The sequence below is a fragment of the Aspergillus luchuensis genome, chromosome 3 (genome assembly GCF_016861625.1).
Source record: "Aspergillus luchuensis IFO 4308 DNA, chromosome 3, nearly complete sequence".
NCBI classification, from domain to species: Eukaryota; Fungi; Ascomycota; class Eurotiomycetes; order Eurotiales; family Aspergillaceae; genus Aspergillus; species Aspergillus luchuensis.
The window spans coordinates 4777754-4794797 of record NC_054851.1 but is presented as its reverse complement, the minus strand read 5'-3'; the positions used below and the strand labels follow the sequence as shown (position 1 = coordinate 4794797).

The 17044-nt window shown below is 48.1% G+C and overlaps 6 protein-coding genes across 6 annotated transcripts; 1 reads left to right on the top strand and 5 right to left on the bottom strand.

Annotated features, from left to right (window-relative positions):
- Positions 1 to 656: 656 nt before the first annotated feature.
- AKAW2_31620A (Zn(II)2Cys6 transcription factor) lies at positions 657 to 2903 on the top strand (the record flags this gene model as incomplete). Its single annotated transcript, XM_041688265.1, has 4 exons — positions 657 to 1605; positions 1701 to 2094; positions 2149 to 2440; positions 2499 to 2903. 4 exons carry the CDS (start codon positions 657 to 659, stop codon positions 2901 to 2903), a joined length of 2040 nt encoding a protein of 679 aa, XP_041542067.1.
- A 910-nt stretch (positions 2904 to 3813) lies between these two features.
- Positions 3814 to 4879, bottom strand: AKAW2_31619S (uncharacterized protein; the record flags this gene model as incomplete). Its single annotated transcript, XM_041688264.1, has 4 exons — positions 3814 to 4276; positions 4338 to 4486; positions 4540 to 4581; positions 4637 to 4879. The coding sequence occupies 4 exons, from the start codon at positions 4877 to 4879 to the stop codon at positions 3814 to 3816; spliced, it is 897 nt and encodes a 298-aa protein (XP_041542066.1).
- Positions 4880 to 8471: 3592 nt separating this feature from the next.
- Positions 8472 to 9953, bottom strand: AKAW2_31618S (uncharacterized protein; the record flags this gene model as incomplete). Its single annotated transcript, XM_041688263.1, has 1 exon — positions 8472 to 9953. The coding sequence occupies one exon, from the start codon at positions 9951 to 9953 to the stop codon at positions 8472 to 8474; it is 1482 nt and encodes a 493-aa protein (XP_041542065.1).
- A 698-nt stretch (positions 9954 to 10651) lies between these two features.
- Positions 10652 to 12382, bottom strand: AKAW2_31617S (cytochrome P450; the record flags this gene model as incomplete). The annotated part of the gene is made up of 3 exons (XM_041688262.1): positions 10652 to 11008; positions 11114 to 12262; positions 12335 to 12382. 3 exons carry the CDS (start codon positions 12380 to 12382, stop codon positions 10652 to 10654), a joined length of 1554 nt encoding a protein of 517 aa, XP_041542064.1.
- A 1351-nt stretch (positions 12383 to 13733) lies between these two features.
- AKAW2_31616S (EthD domain-containing protein) lies at positions 13734 to 14291 on the bottom strand (the record flags this gene model as incomplete). Its single annotated transcript, XM_041688261.1, has 3 exons — positions 13734 to 13988; positions 14058 to 14130; positions 14212 to 14291. The coding sequence occupies 3 exons, from the start codon at positions 14289 to 14291 to the stop codon at positions 13734 to 13736; spliced, it is 408 nt and encodes a 135-aa protein (XP_041542063.1).
- A 1079-nt stretch (positions 14292 to 15370) lies between these two features.
- On the bottom strand, positions 15371 to 16861 carry AKAW2_31615S (alpha/beta hydrolase; the record flags this gene model as incomplete). Its single annotated transcript, XM_041688260.1, has 4 exons — positions 15371 to 16250; positions 16299 to 16407; positions 16471 to 16609; positions 16673 to 16861. The coding sequence occupies 4 exons, from the start codon at positions 16859 to 16861 to the stop codon at positions 15371 to 15373; spliced, it is 1317 nt and encodes a 438-aa protein (XP_041542062.1).
- Between the last annotated feature and the right edge of the window lie 183 nt (positions 16862 to 17044).

Here is a 17044-nt window from a genome sequence, read left to right as displayed (position 1 = left end):
GTGAAGCCGGGCTACCTCATTTGCGATCATGTAGGGCTATCTAAGATAACTGTCCAATGGTTGGACTTGGAATGTAGTTCTCTGTAATAAATGACAACTGCGGCATGTCGGGGTCAGTATCGGGGTGTCGGCGTCACAGTCGGCGTTCCAAGATCTTTGCGCCGGCGTATAGAGGACCCGCTCATCTGATGAGTTGACGCCATGAATATTGGTAGTAGACTATCAGTCCAGTTTGAACCCCATCAATTACCACCGTCTCGTATGAGTTGCCATAGAGTAAGAAAGGTTGATAATGATGTTGGCACTGTGATGCTAGTCCTTAGTTAATTAGTCATGTTCCCGTCGAGTCTTAAATTGTCGACTCCCTGCCCATAACCGAGACCTATTGCAATTGGCTGTTGGGCTTGAACAATCTAGTATCAGAGCGCAATAATGTCGTAATTATGGAGAAAGATTATGTGATTACTTTATACCGATGATGTTAAGTAGGCCTTCTATCCCACAGCTCCGTTGAATGCTCGCGAGACACTAATTTCGGAGTCGGAGTAAAAATCGGAGTCTCACAAGTCACAACCGCTTCCGCCGGAGAGAAAAAACATCGCACAGCGGGCGGTGTGGCATTTGGTGCAGAGATTTGCAGTCACCGATGCCTCAGGATGCCGACTCCGACATCATCAAATCGACTCACAGCGAAATCTGGCAAGCTCCCTGCCTGTGATCCATGCCGAGCGATAAAGCTGCGGTGCGACCATGACAAACCGGTTTGCTCACGGTGCAGGGAGCGTGGCCGAAGTGCAGATTGTACCTATCGTTCACGACCTTTCAAAAGACCATCTGCTCGGGCTGCAAACTGGCGAAGGCAGGAGAATGATCCGTCTCATAATTCCGGAGTCACGGCCGATGAAACTGTCAACCCTCCAGCAGCTTTCCAATACCCCAACCCAGGCTATTTAGGCTCGTCGAGTCATACAACATTCTTCGATCAATTGCAAGTCCAGAAGACCGCAGAATTAGGCCCCACGACTGAAATCAACTCTCACCCAAATCCAGCCGATGACTATATCTTCGATGACACCTGTATCGCCAAAGGTGCCGATCTCATTCTCGAACTGCACCGAGACTCATTGATTCCGCAGTTTACTCAACTTTTCAGAAGATGGATAGCTACGGGGACCAATCTTGCTTTAGCTGGCCCATTGACTACGCCCTGCGCATCTACAACTTCTCACCTAATCTCAAACTTTGATGGAACACATGCATCAGCCACGACTATTTCCAAGCGCCTCTTCTACAATTCCCGCTGCCCTCTCCATCCCAACCATGACACAACATTGGAACAATACTGTGCTAACTTTTGTGGGCCTCATGCGCGATGGGAGACTTTGGGTTTATTTTGTACCGCTGTCTGTCGAGCCTCTATTGACTTGACTTATGCAGAACCAATGTATGGCTCGGAGCAACAGCGTCGTAAAATTCAGAAGTTGACCCTCTCGTACTCGGATCAATTCTTGGATCTATGTTTACCCCTGGACTGTATGAATGACCTTCAACTTTTTCTAACCTACGAAAACTTCATATCTCATTCCCAGGTTGATGGCGATCAAAGTATGTAATTTCTATTCCCCACCCCCAAAAGACAAAGAATAAACGAAGTCTCCGCTACACATATGTTATTAAATACTTATTTGATATGATTCCAGGCTACTTGTCCTGGAGGAAATTGGGGGATGTCGCAGCGGCTCTATTTGCCCTTGGTTACCACCAACAGCAAACAGAATCCTTTCGTGCAGCTCCTGCATTCCTACGAGATCTGCGTCAGGCCGCCTTCTGTCGAGCATACTCTGCCGACAAAAATGTTTCCATTTTTCTTGGCCGCCCACCTCGAATCCTACGTAGGTTCTGTCATTTTTACCTACCGGGTGATCATGATGCGAATTCACACGAGGCATCCCGCAGCCCAGCAGTTTGGCTTCATACTCAAAAGCTGGACTTTGCTACTGATTCGAGATGGGCTGGTCTCTGTGCCATTCTGAAGGATGATATATTGGACCTGTTCACCGAGGACAATTATGATGAAAGGGCCCGAAGAGCATGGTAGGTTTAGTGTTCCGTGTTAATAACCCTTAGTGTGGTACTAACCCCAATAAGGCTGATAGAGGCGGATATCCAGGCCCAATGGCTTGCGGTCCCTCGAAGCTGCCGGCTGGAATGTGGCCTTAAAGCCTGTGATCGACGACCAGTAGAACGAGATTTCATGGTTAATATGAAGTTGAACTACCTACATGTCCAATTCCTTCTGAGACTTGCATTAGTCCGCCCTATGTCTACGGAGCCCGACTCGGAGTTGCTCGAGATTTCCTTGAAGATGCTGGGCCTTGTTGTAGAAACCATTCTACTCAAAGACCAGATAGTGAACTCTGGTACATCGCTGGTATGGAAGGTGGGTTACGTTTGCATCAAAACTTGCAATGTCCTGTCTAATGAGAACGATTTCGAAGGTCGCATACTACGGCTTGTCCGCTGCGGGAATGATATGCCTAACTCTTGTCAAGCGCTCATTTGCCATCCAGAGCTTTACAACAAGCTTTTCGAAGATATTCCAAGAACTAAGCATCCTTGCCGCAGAAATCGAACGCGGAACTTTAGTATATATAGACTCACCCAACTATGCCTTGCTAGCTCGCGCGACCCAAACCATAAAGGCTATCCTGGATCGGATGATGACGCCTTCCTCGGACAATACGATGGTCGCTTCAGATAACCGAATTGAACATCCAACTGCCTCCGAGCAAAGGGAAACTCTAGATGACGGATCCTGGTGGTTATGGGACAATACCAACCTCCAAGAATTTGAGCTCAGTTTCTGGCACAATCTTGCTGGCCACCCGTCGCTGAACCAATAAAACGCACTTCCATACTGATAGTACTTTGATTATGATCAGGTATGCATTGGTTTCGCGTCAGCTCGTAGGGCTTAGTTAGGGCGAGCTGTATTTACCAACAAAATGACGTGGATGTCACACATGGTAGAATCTCAATGAAGAGTACAACATCCGTTCCTTGTCTGCAGCTTGCATTGGCGGATTCTACTGCCGCTCAATGGTTAACTAGGGGCCTTGATACTAGTTTACTGGCCCTTTTCTAATTGCACATGTACCGCAGCTCGCTGCTGTGCATTAATTTACACATTAGGGTATCCTGGCATGTATGACTTGATCATTGTGGGAAGCGGAGCTTTACTATTCGATCTGAAGATAGCCCTCAGTCTTCCGATACCTTGTTGTAATATATGAGGTTATAACTATTCTATCTATTTGATCATTACTCGCCTAACATTGATCATATCTTTCAAAACATCCAGTTTCTGACTGCTTTGAAGAAAGCCAACGACCATGTCACACACCTTAGCTGACCATTGTTCGGACATCCCTCGGAGACATGCAAGCCGCGATCATCAACGTTATCTTCCCGCTGGTATCGGTCTGTTTCCAAGTCAATCTCACTAAGAGGAACAAGCTTGGTTTTCTTGTAAAGCTTCCAAATCAAGAATAGGGAGCCCATGATTGGGATCTCAATATAGTATGATACAAACCCAGCGGCATCGAATCTTGGACTAAAGGATTTCCAGCCCTGTATGAGTACCAGAAAGAGATTCAACCCGGCTGCGAGCGCCGGGCCCCACGGGTACGTGACATTTTTGAAAGGTAGCAGGTGTTCGAGGCTTTGATGTCGGACGGCGGACCGGAAACGCAGCGAAGTCAGGCAGATGAAGAACCATGATATCTGGTTTGACACCCCCACCAGATTCTGCAGTCACGACCAGACCTGACCGGCACCAATCTTACTTGCCCCGAAGCAGAGAGCACTGATAGCTGCGGTCGAAAGGACTGACACCCATGGGACATTGAATCGGTTAAGGTGGCCCAAGAAACGAGAACCGGGAGTGTGACCGCTAATGGCAAGGGTGTAGAGAAGGCGTGCGCCGGCGAAGAGGGCGTGATTGGCAGCAGATATTGCACTAGTCATGATTACAGCATTTATAAAGCTGCCCGCCACGGTACTGCCGGCTTTGTCGAAGACAATAGTGAAAGGGCTGGTGGAAGCACTCTCTGTCGATAAGCCAGGATAGTTGTAAGGAATATCGAGACCGATGATGATGATAGATACGACGTAGAAGAGAAGAATGCGCCAGAAGACATTGCGGATGACACTAGGATAGGTCTGAGACGGATCCCGTGTCTCGCCAGCTGTAACGGCCACATTTTCGGTTCCGCCACTAATACTTAAAATCAGCGATCATGATCCAAATTCGCTTGGGCCATGCATGTGAGTGTTACTAAGCGAAGGAAGCTGTTACAAAAACGGAAGCGAAGCCTCCAATCCCCCCGACAAAGGGCGCGTCCCCGGTGTAGAAGTATTTAGCGCCCAGGTATGTTTGATCAGTATTAGCGCCACAGTTCACAGCAATCCCAACAATGATGAAGACCTGAATGATATAAGATGGAGGCACGGATGTAAATGACGGGCTTGCGCACATACAATGATGGTCACGACTTTCAGTAATGACAGCCAGTATTCGATCTGGAGGGATGATTAATAGGATGTCACATCTCACTCTTCGTTATCACCAAGATACCTCTCCAAAGACCCTGACCGAGCAGATATTCAGGGTCAGAACAAGCGCAAGGCAAATGAGGCTTAAGCCCCAGCCAGGGAAATGCTTCGTCCAATATTCCAGCAAGACTTGCAATGCTATAATGTCTGAAGCTGTGGAGACGGCGTCATTTGCCCAGTAATTCCACGTTAAGGCGAATCCAAGCGCATCATCGACGAAACGCCTGGTCAATGTCAGCGAGAAAACCCAGAACGACGCTTTCATTGATGCTCGGCATACCCTGAAAAGGTGCAAAACGAGCCTGCAACAGGCATAAATGCTACCATCTCTCCCAAAGAGAGCATGGTGAGGAAAACAATGCCACCGCAAATAGTATATGCCAACAGTATCGACGCGGGTCCTCCAGTTGCCAGCGCCTCGCCTGTTCCCAAGTATAGCCCTGTTCCTATAGTACCCCCAATGGCAATCATCTGAACTTGTCTAGGGGACAATTTTCGAACGAGTCGATTCGGTCTAACATCCTCTAATTCTCCATCCATAGGACCAGCTGGAGGGACTGGTCTCGGCGTACTGCCGGGTTGCAGCTTTTCGGCGTCGAAAAATGACATTTTGGTGGGCGAAAGCAGCGGTGCTCTTAGAAATTCATATACTGCTGGTCAACGGGCGTTGCTTTGTATATATGTTACCGGATGTGAGGATGCATTCAATACTGAATGATTGCCACTGTTGGAAGCTGTGGGTCTATCAACCCCCGCTAGCCAGTCGGCGGGAGGACAAATGAGCAATCCAACCTTCCTGCTGTCGTCATTCGACACTCCGAAGCCTAGGGTCAATGGGGTTAGCTGATATTCTAACCCGTGGCCGCTAAATGCAGCATTTCCTTGACGTATTGCCAACTTGCATGCTATCGAGGTGAGCGCTAACCATGTGTATATTTTAACCGTACTACAAAGCTTCCTACATTGGCATGTGACTATCAATATAGAATCGAACATGACCGTATAATGGGAATTTGGGTGTTCACACAAATTGAAACTAGATGTATATAAATGTCTTCCATAATCACATACAGGTCGGCTTTCATGCCTGCTCCTGTTCTTCGTTACTACCTATTTTAGTAGTATTAACATTACCTCAACGGTGACTGCGCCCAATCAAAGTATTATAGCCATCAATATGCTCCCGTGTGCTCCCTATGTTACGAAACTTAGAATTTTTCACCTGCTACTTATACCTAGAGCTGATTTCGAATCTTCGTCTGGTTTCCCTGAAGATTTTCAGGGAATTCCTGAACCTTCGTAGCACAACACCTCCAAGGTATTTAGCAAAGACCAGATGCATGGTCAAAGATACAATGAACAACTAGCCATTAACATTTTAGGCATGCGGGGATTGCAAAATAATGATGCATGTTGAGGCAATCAATTCTGATTGGCGTTACCCAAGATAAAGAATATGTCTACAGCGAGGTATCTGATACTTAGATTAATGGTACCTAGATTGCTGAGTATGATCCTCTTCCTACATGCTTAGGTTGGCGCTAGGGAGAAGCCATCGCGTGACACATTATTAGTTTGGAAGAAATAGATTCAAGCTATGCTGTCAGTATATGGAAACTGTGAGACTTGTCTTGCTTTGGCTACTTCGAAGCTCATGCTGGATCGGATTGTTCGGGGTAGTCTAGCAGTAGGAAAATTTATGTGTGGGTTTTATTGGAGTATTAAACGTCTAGTAACATTTAGGGAGAGTATATGAGTATTGATACCCAGAGTGATTTCCCGTAATATTTTCTGTCTAGATTCCGGGGATATCGTTTGCAAGCCCAAGAGCGAAAAGACTTACTCCGAGAAGAAAACGGTATACGATTCAGATGTGGCAATGAAACATCTGACTGGGTAGTTTGCCAGTCTAAATGAAGATACTGTCATTGTGGTAACATACTGTCATCTGTCCGGGCGGGCTTCAATGGTCATCTACGATGGCCCCTAAAGATGAGGACCACCGCAAAATCTAGTTGCCCAGCACTGTCATAATTGTATTACCTAGTGAAGCTCTGATACCCTCGACGGCAGATATCTGTTGGATTTCTGCAATTGCATCATTTTTACATTAGTCTCACCCAGTATTTAATCTTAGTGCTGAATTTGTTCTTTAAGGGATAACTAGCACGCTCTGCGTATTACTGTAGGCGAATGCATTTATAGTACATCCCCCAGTGCAGTCTTTCGACCTGAAACAACTGACTGCTACCTGGACACCTAACACTTGGCCTGACACCTGAATTGAGTCATCAACTACACACGTAGCGGAGCTTTAAGGCGCATTTCATGAAGGAGTTCGGTCAGAGTACCTTGGATGTTCAATGACAGAAACAACCGTACTATACACGTCAAGCAGTAGCCAGTACAGAGCTGTAGTAACCTAAATCGCGCACCCACAGTGTGCTCAATACCCGAGGATCATCTTCGGGGATGCGCAGATGCAGCCACAAGAGACTAACCACTAATCGGGACTAGGGGTCGGCTAGTTCTCCGATATTGTCGAGGGAATTGAAAGGGGCGGCCGAGAACCTTGGTCCAAAATTGCCTCTTATACCATGTTCCATGCTCCTTTCATTTCCCCTCGGTCATTTAATACCACTCTTCCGAAGGACAGTTGTGTTTTATGATTTGAACTCTTTTGTCTCTTGATCAAACCCATCCACACCCATTGGGTTGCAAAAGTCCAAGGTCTCCAGTCCAATGTAAGTCCTGTATTTGCGAGGCAGTTATTTAAGAAAAGGCCTGTTCTAACGGTTTACGAAGACAGCAAGATGATTGTGACGCGCGGAATATCATTGACAAACTTTGTCGTGGCATCGTCGGCACTCGCATTCCAAGTTTTTGTCCTGTATCCATGGCACAAACAGCTCGATGACGGGTTCGAGGCCCTTAAGAAAGAGCACCTCCGAGTCTTAAAGTCTCTCGAACAGCTACAGCATGACAGCCGGAAGCAGCTTGACGGACGATTGACTTAAAATATGGATGGATCACTACGGCGAAATGTGGCGATAGAATAGACGGATAGGGTTAATCAAACGCGGCATAGACACGGCCTCCTTCTCGATAGTAATGTCGGATTGCATGAGCCAGCGGAAGGTATTACTGGGGATAATGTACAGGGGTCTTACAATGAGCTTATCGAGTGTCTTGTACCCAGAATTGAAAGAGCGATGTAATACTGCCTTGAAAGTCGAGAGCCTTTGACATTAAGCCACTCTCTTGAGTTGATGGTCGAGCGACGCAAGCTATGTGTTATTTGAACTACGACGCATCACTTTTCGAGGAAATGACCGCCGCAGAAATTGAAGGTTTTTTGGTTCGTATATGGCCGCTATGATCGGAGCGAACTCCGGTCCGGTCGGTGTTGGGTTAAAAATACACACATGGCCCCCTTTGGGTAACGGGATAGGCGTCAGGTAGAAATTCATTATTATCTCATAATAAGGCAGGCATTGATATTGCTCCCATCATTGGTCAATGTGGGTCTTTCCAGTGTATTTCACAATACGAACCCCTTTTGAACAATCTGGCCGGAGATCGTTCGTATCAGTCGGATCCGACTGATAAGAAACCTGGAGTCAATCATTGCCCCAATGGACAACAATCAAGAATAGGTCCTTGCTACCAGTAGGCTCTTACACACTTCCCTTTCCCTTCGTTAACAACATTTTCCCGGCTTTCCAACACGCCGGCTAACTAATCACTATTTCTACTGTGTGACGTGTCAGCTGCGATTGTCAAGATTCATGCCACAGGCATTATTTCCCAAGCGTCGGGAATCTAAAAGGTTCGTCACCCAGACAGTCAAGTCTTACTCATAGGAGAGTGCAGATACATGCATAATAAACTCTTTGTCTTTTCGTCACCTGTCTTACGTAGGGAGTATCATTGGCATCCTCGCAGAGGAAATGGGACCATCTGCCGAAACTGGAGCCCTCACCAAATTGCAGGGTCAACGAGCTACTTGGGAAACGGGAGTTGGAGCACTGCTGGTGAGAGGAACCACCACAAAGTGCAAGACCAAATTGCAGTTGTTGCTGTACATGATCGCAATATACATGCCCATTACAGGCATTCTGGAGAGGTCGGCTGAAACCAATTGTCCGGTAATCAAGATCGAATGTTTCGCCAAAGTCTGCCTCTTTCTGACAAGTATATATTTTCCGTGCCTTGGGGTAGCCGAGCAACGCTCTGCGAAGGAAAATATGCCTGCCATTAAGGATGTGCCAGGGGTATAGTACCATGACCGCTTTTGCACATGGATCGGACCAGCGTTCAGTCAACATTTTGGCACTGTTATGCGCGCATGCATCATAGACAGGTCTCAGCTTTTCTTCAGTGATAACGCCCTCGTCACATATATCTGCTGTATTTAACAGCGCGTTGAGTAGCTCTGAGTTGAGGATATCGGATCCGACATCCACAATGTCTGTTAACGGAACACTCTGCATCAAGTCATGTGCCGTAGCAGCACAATCAAAGCCGCGTGCTATCGCCTCAACGCCACACGGCCAGATAGAACTCTCGCATATCCATAAAGGTAGCGCCTGGTCACGATTGACGCGTGCCACTTTCCCCGAAAGTTGTGTGACGTATTGCTCCTCTAGTGATGCCTTTTCTCTCATGTATCGCAGGGCTAAATCCGCGGCGGTCCTTCGATCTCTGCCGCCTGGCGTGACTAGCGCATGGGGGTCATGAATCGCCTGTTCGAGGGTCTTAACAAAGTCGGGAAACACGTAGTGATAGGCATGCTCCCAAAAGAAGATCATGTCAACACAGTAGTTTGAGTAGAGTGTGTGGGCATCGTGGGCTCCACACCGCATATTGAACAGGCCACTTCCGAAGAGTGCAGCTCGGGTTAAGAGCGGCTCAGGCCAATCCCGTGCATTCAGCAGTTCGACCACCTTCTCTGGCGCTCGTTCCAGTCCATTGCCTTTGGATGGTAATATCTGTCCATTATGTTGTTGATCAATCCGCCATTGCTGCAGCTCTGGTGATAAATTGAGATTGACTACCGGGCAATGGGTAGTATTCGACGTTGAGGGTTCATTTATTGCCTCAAAGATAGACCCGAGTTTCTGCAGGCCGCTATCAACCATTCTTTCGAGTCGAGGAATGGAACAATCACCCATTAGGTTCCGACATCCTTCATATCCGGCCACTGGAGGAGGTTTTGACACAGAGGTACTGCCCCAGAAATAAGGTGGGGTTTGCTTGACAGCTTGGGTGGGCTGCATCGTGTTCTTTGAAAAGTTCTCTTTGATCCCATTTTGCTGGAATTGGCTTGAAGGAGTCATTTAAATATGAATGGCAGAATACACTTAGAGTTGAGGGAAGGTAGTGAGTCATGGTACAATAAATGCCATGCTGCGCTTGCTGTTTATATGTGTTTATAGACTGGCGCTGACAAGTGTGACTTTGATGAACATTCTAGGTCTGCGTTGAATTGCTAGGGTTCCAAGGAAGTTGCATGAATCCGTCTCTGGAGCAAGGGACTGAAGGTCAGAGGGCCTTACCTGGTTACACACACATTGAGACCCATACTTCACCTCCCACTATTTGCTCTTGCCCCTCCAATGATTTATTGGATAGAGTGTGACAACCTAACATATGCTGTGGTCAGTAGCCAGTGATGTAGCTGAGTGATTAACGTCTCCTGTGCTACGCAGTATCGGTGCCCGTTTCTATTGATAAGGTCATAATCTGGAAATCGGTTGCCACTGCCAACGAACCAATCGTAGTGGTTGCTTAAATGCAATCTGCTCAAATCCGTAATGAGCATTGCCCATATTCGTATTAGAACATAGTCATCTCAACCTAGTATATCACGCGCGCTTTAAATATCCCTATCACACCACCAAGTCTACCTAAGTGTGGGGACTACAGATGATCAGCGACATTGATCTTTCCAGATAGGTGGTTGTTTTTGCTCTAAGAAACGCGGCAGCCTGGACATACATCAAAGCTCGATTGGATGCCTCTTGAAAAGGGACACTCATTTCATGTCCTCTCTTGTTCTCAAATTGACTGGCAGCGGGGTCTTAACCCAGACAGCATATGTCTCCTGGTCCTCCCAGCGTCCGAGGGTCCCCTCTGGCTGCACGTCAAAGTGATACAAAATTTTGCCCAGAATGAGGACGATCTCCATGCGGGCCAAATTTTGACCAATACAGTCCCGCGGGCCTTGTAAAAACGGCTGCGTAGCATGTCGCCGGTCCTTTTCAAAAGGGTCATCTGGCAGAGATAAAGCCTGCGGGCGCGAGTTGAGCCAGCGCTCAAGGTGGAAGGCCTGAGGGTCGGTATAGTTCTGTGGAGAGACATTGGCAGCCCATTGCATGTAGGAGACAACAGTCTGTAATTCATCGTTAGCTTCTATGAGTCTGTTATCTCATTTCCCCGCTCTGGGCCAAAACAGACACGCAAGTAATGAGAAAAGTGCCGATAAAAAGTGACTTACTCCCTCTGGGAAATATTCCCCGTTGATGGTATGGCCCCCGATGGGAACCAGTCGAGTCAACCCCAGGGGCACGGGGGAGGTGAGACGGATGCCTTCCTTGATCGCTGCTTCTAGTATGGGCAGCCTGAGCAGGGTGGACACGTTTATGTGATCGGCAGAGAGAAATGCACTGCGCACCTCGCTCGTCACGCGATCCATTATTGTTGGATTCCGAAGGAGGTGAAATAGAATGCCAGTGATGGCGGTTTGGAGGGTGTGGCTCCCAGCAACGATGAGAGTTGCGGCGTTCACTACCATCTCCCCTTCGGAGATTTCCCGGCGGGATTGCTGCTGCACAAGATGTGCTAGGAAATCCGGCCTAATAACCCCTGCGGCATCATTGCCTTCAGTACTGGTATCGCTGTCCAGCTGCTGTAACCGGCGCTTCACCTTTTCCTTGGTTGTGGCTTGGTGCTGGGCCATGAGGACACCCGCAGACTTGGGTAGGCGCTTGACAAGGTAGTTGAACAACCATGGATAGAATCGGCAGGAGGCTAGCTGGACTTTGGCTTTGAGCGAGTAGACGAGCTGGCCCACCCATTCATGGTAGCGTTGATTGTCCAAACAGCCAAAATCTTCGCCGAAGCTTAGCTTGCAAACGATATCAAAGGTGCAGAAGCTGATCCACTCTTGGAGATCAACACTCCGCAAAGCTAATTTGCTCTGACACTGCATCTGGGCGATCATTCTGTCAACGTAGCTGACAACGAGCGGCTCCTGGGCGCTTAAGGCCTGGCTGCTGAACGCGGCCGCATAGGCCTTGCGGAGCCGTGTGTGGTCAGCATCGCCCGCATCGAGGATGCTAATGGGCTGCCCTGGCCTTGGAGGTGCCTGACGGATGGGATCTTTGGGAAGTGACTTGAAACCGCTGCCGCTCGGTCGGCGCTGATAGATGTCCCTGATTGTGTCGGGATTGATGAAGGACACCTCGTTTGGGGCAACGCGGACGGTCTCGCCATAAACCTCGTGAAACGATTTTATTTTGTGCGCTAACTTGCCATTCCGGAATGCCAGCATATACGGCACACGGGTTAATGCCCAGAGAAGCGGTCCATTGTACCGAGATAGCGGGTGGAAGTACAGCCGCTTCAGGGCCAGGAGGATGGGAAGCTAGAAGGCGTGGGTCAGAGAATGGAACAAATGTCTGGTCCTTGTGGCCGGAGTGGGCGCGAGTGGTCTTACCAGTAGGGCGGTGATGAGAATGGCATTAACGGATGGAAGGGCTGCCATGATCGTACGCAGGACGTAACAGAAGCGACGAATAAGAGACGAGGGAAGACGGCCCAGGAGAGCTGGATCGCGGAATCGCCATGTTTAATATAAGCTGCCGCGCAGACAAAGATCATAAACTCGAGTCTGGAAGGCATTGGCGTGTGTCTCCACTGAAGCTTAATCACAAATGAGGCCCAAGCAATTGACAAGCCTTGGTGGGGAGCATTCAATGCTGATGAGAATTTAGTGTGGGCATTAGCTGGAATGGAGAGTCCTGTGTGTCCAAGAGGCTCTATCATCCATTCATTACTACTCCGTACTATTAAGAATGAAGGCTGAGTGATGGGAGATGACGGTGTGCAGATCCGTTGTCCCGTGCTCAATTCTAGTCTATCAGGCAGCAGTGATTAACACCATTCGAAAACCGACAATCAGCTAGGAAACAACCGGGTGCATTCGAACAAAGAGAGTGCCGATCATTTTGAGGGCTTTTGGCCGAGTTGCTGAAGTGGGAAGGCAGAGGCACAGCAGGCGATCCCAAATCCTGTTAACAGTGCGGGCGGAAGGGGCTGGACGCGGCCTTATGCACCCGATCTGTTCCACCCGCTCCACTGTCTCGCCGACAAGCTGAGCCACGACAACTAACCCTTGACTCGCCTCGCGATTAGATTCGACTTCCCTAGCTATATTGTCGACGAAGTAGGAATGATTTAACAGGAGACGTAGAATCCCATGAATTCAGTGTTACGCTCTAGTGGAGAATATACGTGTTCCAAGCTACTGCGCCTGTTGCTTTGAAATGCCACCCTGGAGTCAGGCATCTCATAGGATACCCGTAGGACAGCATCCCCGTCCTGTGCCAGTCAAAGGAGCCAACACACACCTGTCATGTTGGTGCTTGGCTGCCAAGGCAGTTGGCGACGAGTTAACCTTTCGGCTCCACCCGGCAGCGTCCACAGCCCCTCTCATAATAATGATATCTGATCTCCCACTCGAGATTGGTTAACGCTACATGAACCCCTGCTCCCTATGTTTGAACCAATGGAGCTAGCAGAAATGAGCCCTCCTAAGCGAGCCACGGAGACTGCTCATCTCACGCCGATCATTTGCCCGTTCCGTTACGCGCTAAAGAAGGCCGTCCAGGTTTAGGCGGGGAATGTGGCCGGAACTCAAGACTGGCAGCCTACTACGAAGTACTATGCCAGCTAAGTTTAAAGTGTGCATCTTAGGGTGAGACAATCTACACCTATCCCGGGATATCACATACTGGATGATAGGATGGTATCCTCTAGACTACCCATACAATATGAAAGATACTCAGTTGATTGGCCCGAGACAAGGGTCTGGAAGAGCAGATAGCGACTTTGGTCTAGTCGGCAGCCTTGCCATCTGACACCCAGACCTCCTCATATCCCACCCTTCTCACAACAGACGCCTTATCGATCAATTTAGCCTCGCTCGGCTCCACCACCTCTTGATAGTAGGGATCTGCACGCAGGCGGCTCAGGATTTCCCAATTTTCTAAGACAATCTCCGCGTGCCCATCAAAGGATGCCACTACCTGATCGCTGTCGGCGGGCCCCTGGCCCAGGTACTGCTGGGCCATGGCTGGTGGGGTGTGGAACTGGTCGAAAAACAGTGTTCAGTAATGGAACAATGTTGGAGAATTGATGTGAGCCTTTGGAGAACATACAAGGGTATAGCGATATACGCCATGGCGTGCCAACCAATTCTTCAACAACTGAGCGTGACTAGCACTCCAGGTGCTTGTGAGGAGCGACAAAGAGCGACGGTGTCAGCACACGCTTTCCAATATTGCTGGTATCTGGACTTCGAGCTGAGCCTACTGATGAAACTCTTCTGCGGTGAGGGACGGATGCCGCTTCACATACGTGTCGAAGCGAATTAGATGCTTGGTTATTGTCATCTTCGTAACAAGTTAGCAAAACAATATGTGGTCGCTTTGCGCTAGAAATGGGAGAAGTGAGGGCCAAGGCAGGGGCTGTGAGAGAGTGTCTGGAAGTCGGGGTAGTGCGATTCTCACTTTTATGTGGTGCTCGGCGAGGACAGAATCATTACGAATGCACGGAGGACACACCTGATTTGCCCGCAGGACCGGTGCTAAAAGATCTACCTCTTAAGCCAATGATCCTCGTTGCCCGCTCTTAGGTTTCGTCGTGTAGGTTACGATGTATTCCTAGCAATATCGTCACCACTTTAGACGACGTCAGAAGACAGGAATATTGGAGTGTAACTCACAGATCATTGCGTAACTGATAATTGCAAGGCTTGAATAATCACAGAAAACCGTAAATCGCATCGTTAGCCGTCTAGAAGACAGTATACATAACTTTCACCCTCCCATTGATATCAGAAAACGACTTTAGTATACCCTTTTGGCCTTCAATTAAAGCATTGCTAGTTGGTTTAGATCTCTGTGTCATTGATCGCTAGACTAATACGTCAACATGCACCACTCAGCATACGATGCAGTGTTAAAAATATCCAGCATTATCCCTCAGACTGCCAGCTATCTTCTTAAAAACGAGGTCCATTTCAAAGCATACTATATTTGTCATCAAGTACTTGTTATTTACTCGCTCCAGAAAACAATATTCGTTGCTTACCATACAATTCCTAAGGTTGAGACGTTAGAACAAGGTGTCCGAAAGAGAAACTTTTGATGATTGAGATATATTCTCGGTCTAGAGAAGTATGTGGAAACTATCGCAGGAAAGACTGACAAAAGGCTTCCGTCCGTAGTAGCTATCCCTAACCCTGCCTTGGTCGAAACTGCGCTAATGGCCCGTCAACACTAGATGTCACCCATGTATGTAGGCGTCAAGCTAGCTGAACAGGGGCTTGGACCGCTTTGTAAAAATCTACTTCAGAAAAGCTGCCTACGGGTGACTACCGTTATAATCACTTCTCTGGAGTATGTATTGTCTGTCTTTAATGTTGCTTGCTAGCTGCTCCCCGTGGCTTATAGTTGAACAATCACATTTTTCATAATTTAGCGGATCTTTTGTCAACGGGCTTCCAAATACTCAGTGGCGCCTTCCAGTCCTCTGGGATGGTCGACCTTTCCTTGACAGAGAGACCTTCCCACCCGGCGGCAATTCTCTGTTCATCCCTGCGCCAACGCTCACTTTCCGCCGCAATCCACGGCCCGATATAACTTGCCGTTTGGGTTACCATTTCCATTGGAAATGTGTGGCTCCCTTTGTCCATGACGATATGTTTTACACGAGAATACCGTTGGCCGCCACTACCAGAAAATCCGGTGCCTGCCATTCTGACGGCTTCACTCTGGTGCCCTTTTTCGTAAAGGCCACTTTCAGCACCACTGACGAATAGAGCCCCGGGTCGAAGGTGTGGTAGCAGACGGTACGCAAGAACAGAATCTGGGCGGTAGAACTTCTGCCCATCCAACAGAGGTCCAAGAATGTCAGGTAGAAAAAGTGCATCATGGGGTTTACCGACCATTTCAGGGTTGTCCGCTGCTGTCTTGCTTTCCGACAGACCCAGCTGTGTGTGCCCGTCTAAATTCGCGCGAGCGAGTGTAAATGCCTCCTGGTGTTTTGTGGTGGTTAGTGTCACTGGAACCTCATCATCCCCGTTATCCTTGTTAACCTCAGGATAGATCGCGGTTGGTAAGATGCGGAAACCATAATGGACCCAGCGGTCGAGCACACGTGGATCCCAGCTGCGCAGAGCTCTGCGTATAAACCTCTCTGCTTCTTTCTGAGAGGACCAGATATCCCTTCGCGTCACTGTCAGGTAGAACAGAGTCAGAGCATTGACATCCCGGTTGTCGGGGATCAGGTAGGGATCCAGTAAGGTCAATGATGAGAACAAGCGAGGGTGCATCAGTGATAACAGTATTCTAAAATTTGTGAGCAAGATATTTGATATGCAACTTTGAGTAACATACAGCTGTGATCCCCCAGCGCTATGTCCTACACCCATGATCGGCCGTGGCATATCCTCTCGAAAATGGTTGATCATATGCAAAAGGTCACGGGCATGATCAAACCATGATGCTATTCATAGTTAAAGTCTTTTGCATGGGAAATTATTGTGGTTAGAAGACAAATATTACTCACTTTCATTGCCCATAATGTTCTCGTTTTGGACCCCACTGGCTCCTTGATTGGCGCAATCAGCTATCCAGATTGCTCTAATACGAAAGCCATCCTTCTTGCTCCTAGCCAAAAGGTCATCCCATAACGGCTCATAAAGTTCCTGTCATGATTTAGAGTTAGCTGTGTGAGCGGATCAGTTGTGAAGTTTGTTTAGCGTTCATACTTTGAGAAATCCAACTCCATGCGCCCCAATTATGGTTATATCGCCCTCTTGCGGATTTTGATTACTTTTAGGGGTGTATTTCTTGATACTAAGCTTCACTGGGGCATCCTGGGGATATGTTGTTCTGGGGTACTCCCTTATATATTGGGCCTGGATGATATGCTCTGTAACGTTAAAAGAGGAGTCCATGGCTAATGTAGCTGCTGGACTTGAAGTAGGAACATAAGGGCACACTTCTCGCAGCAATGGACGTATAAATGGTATCCGTGTTTTAGGCTGTTAGACATCCACATGATTTATACCCATTCGTGTCAGTTTGCGACTCAAACACACTTCCAGGAAGTGTCACTAGCTATACCTTTTATGGATTAA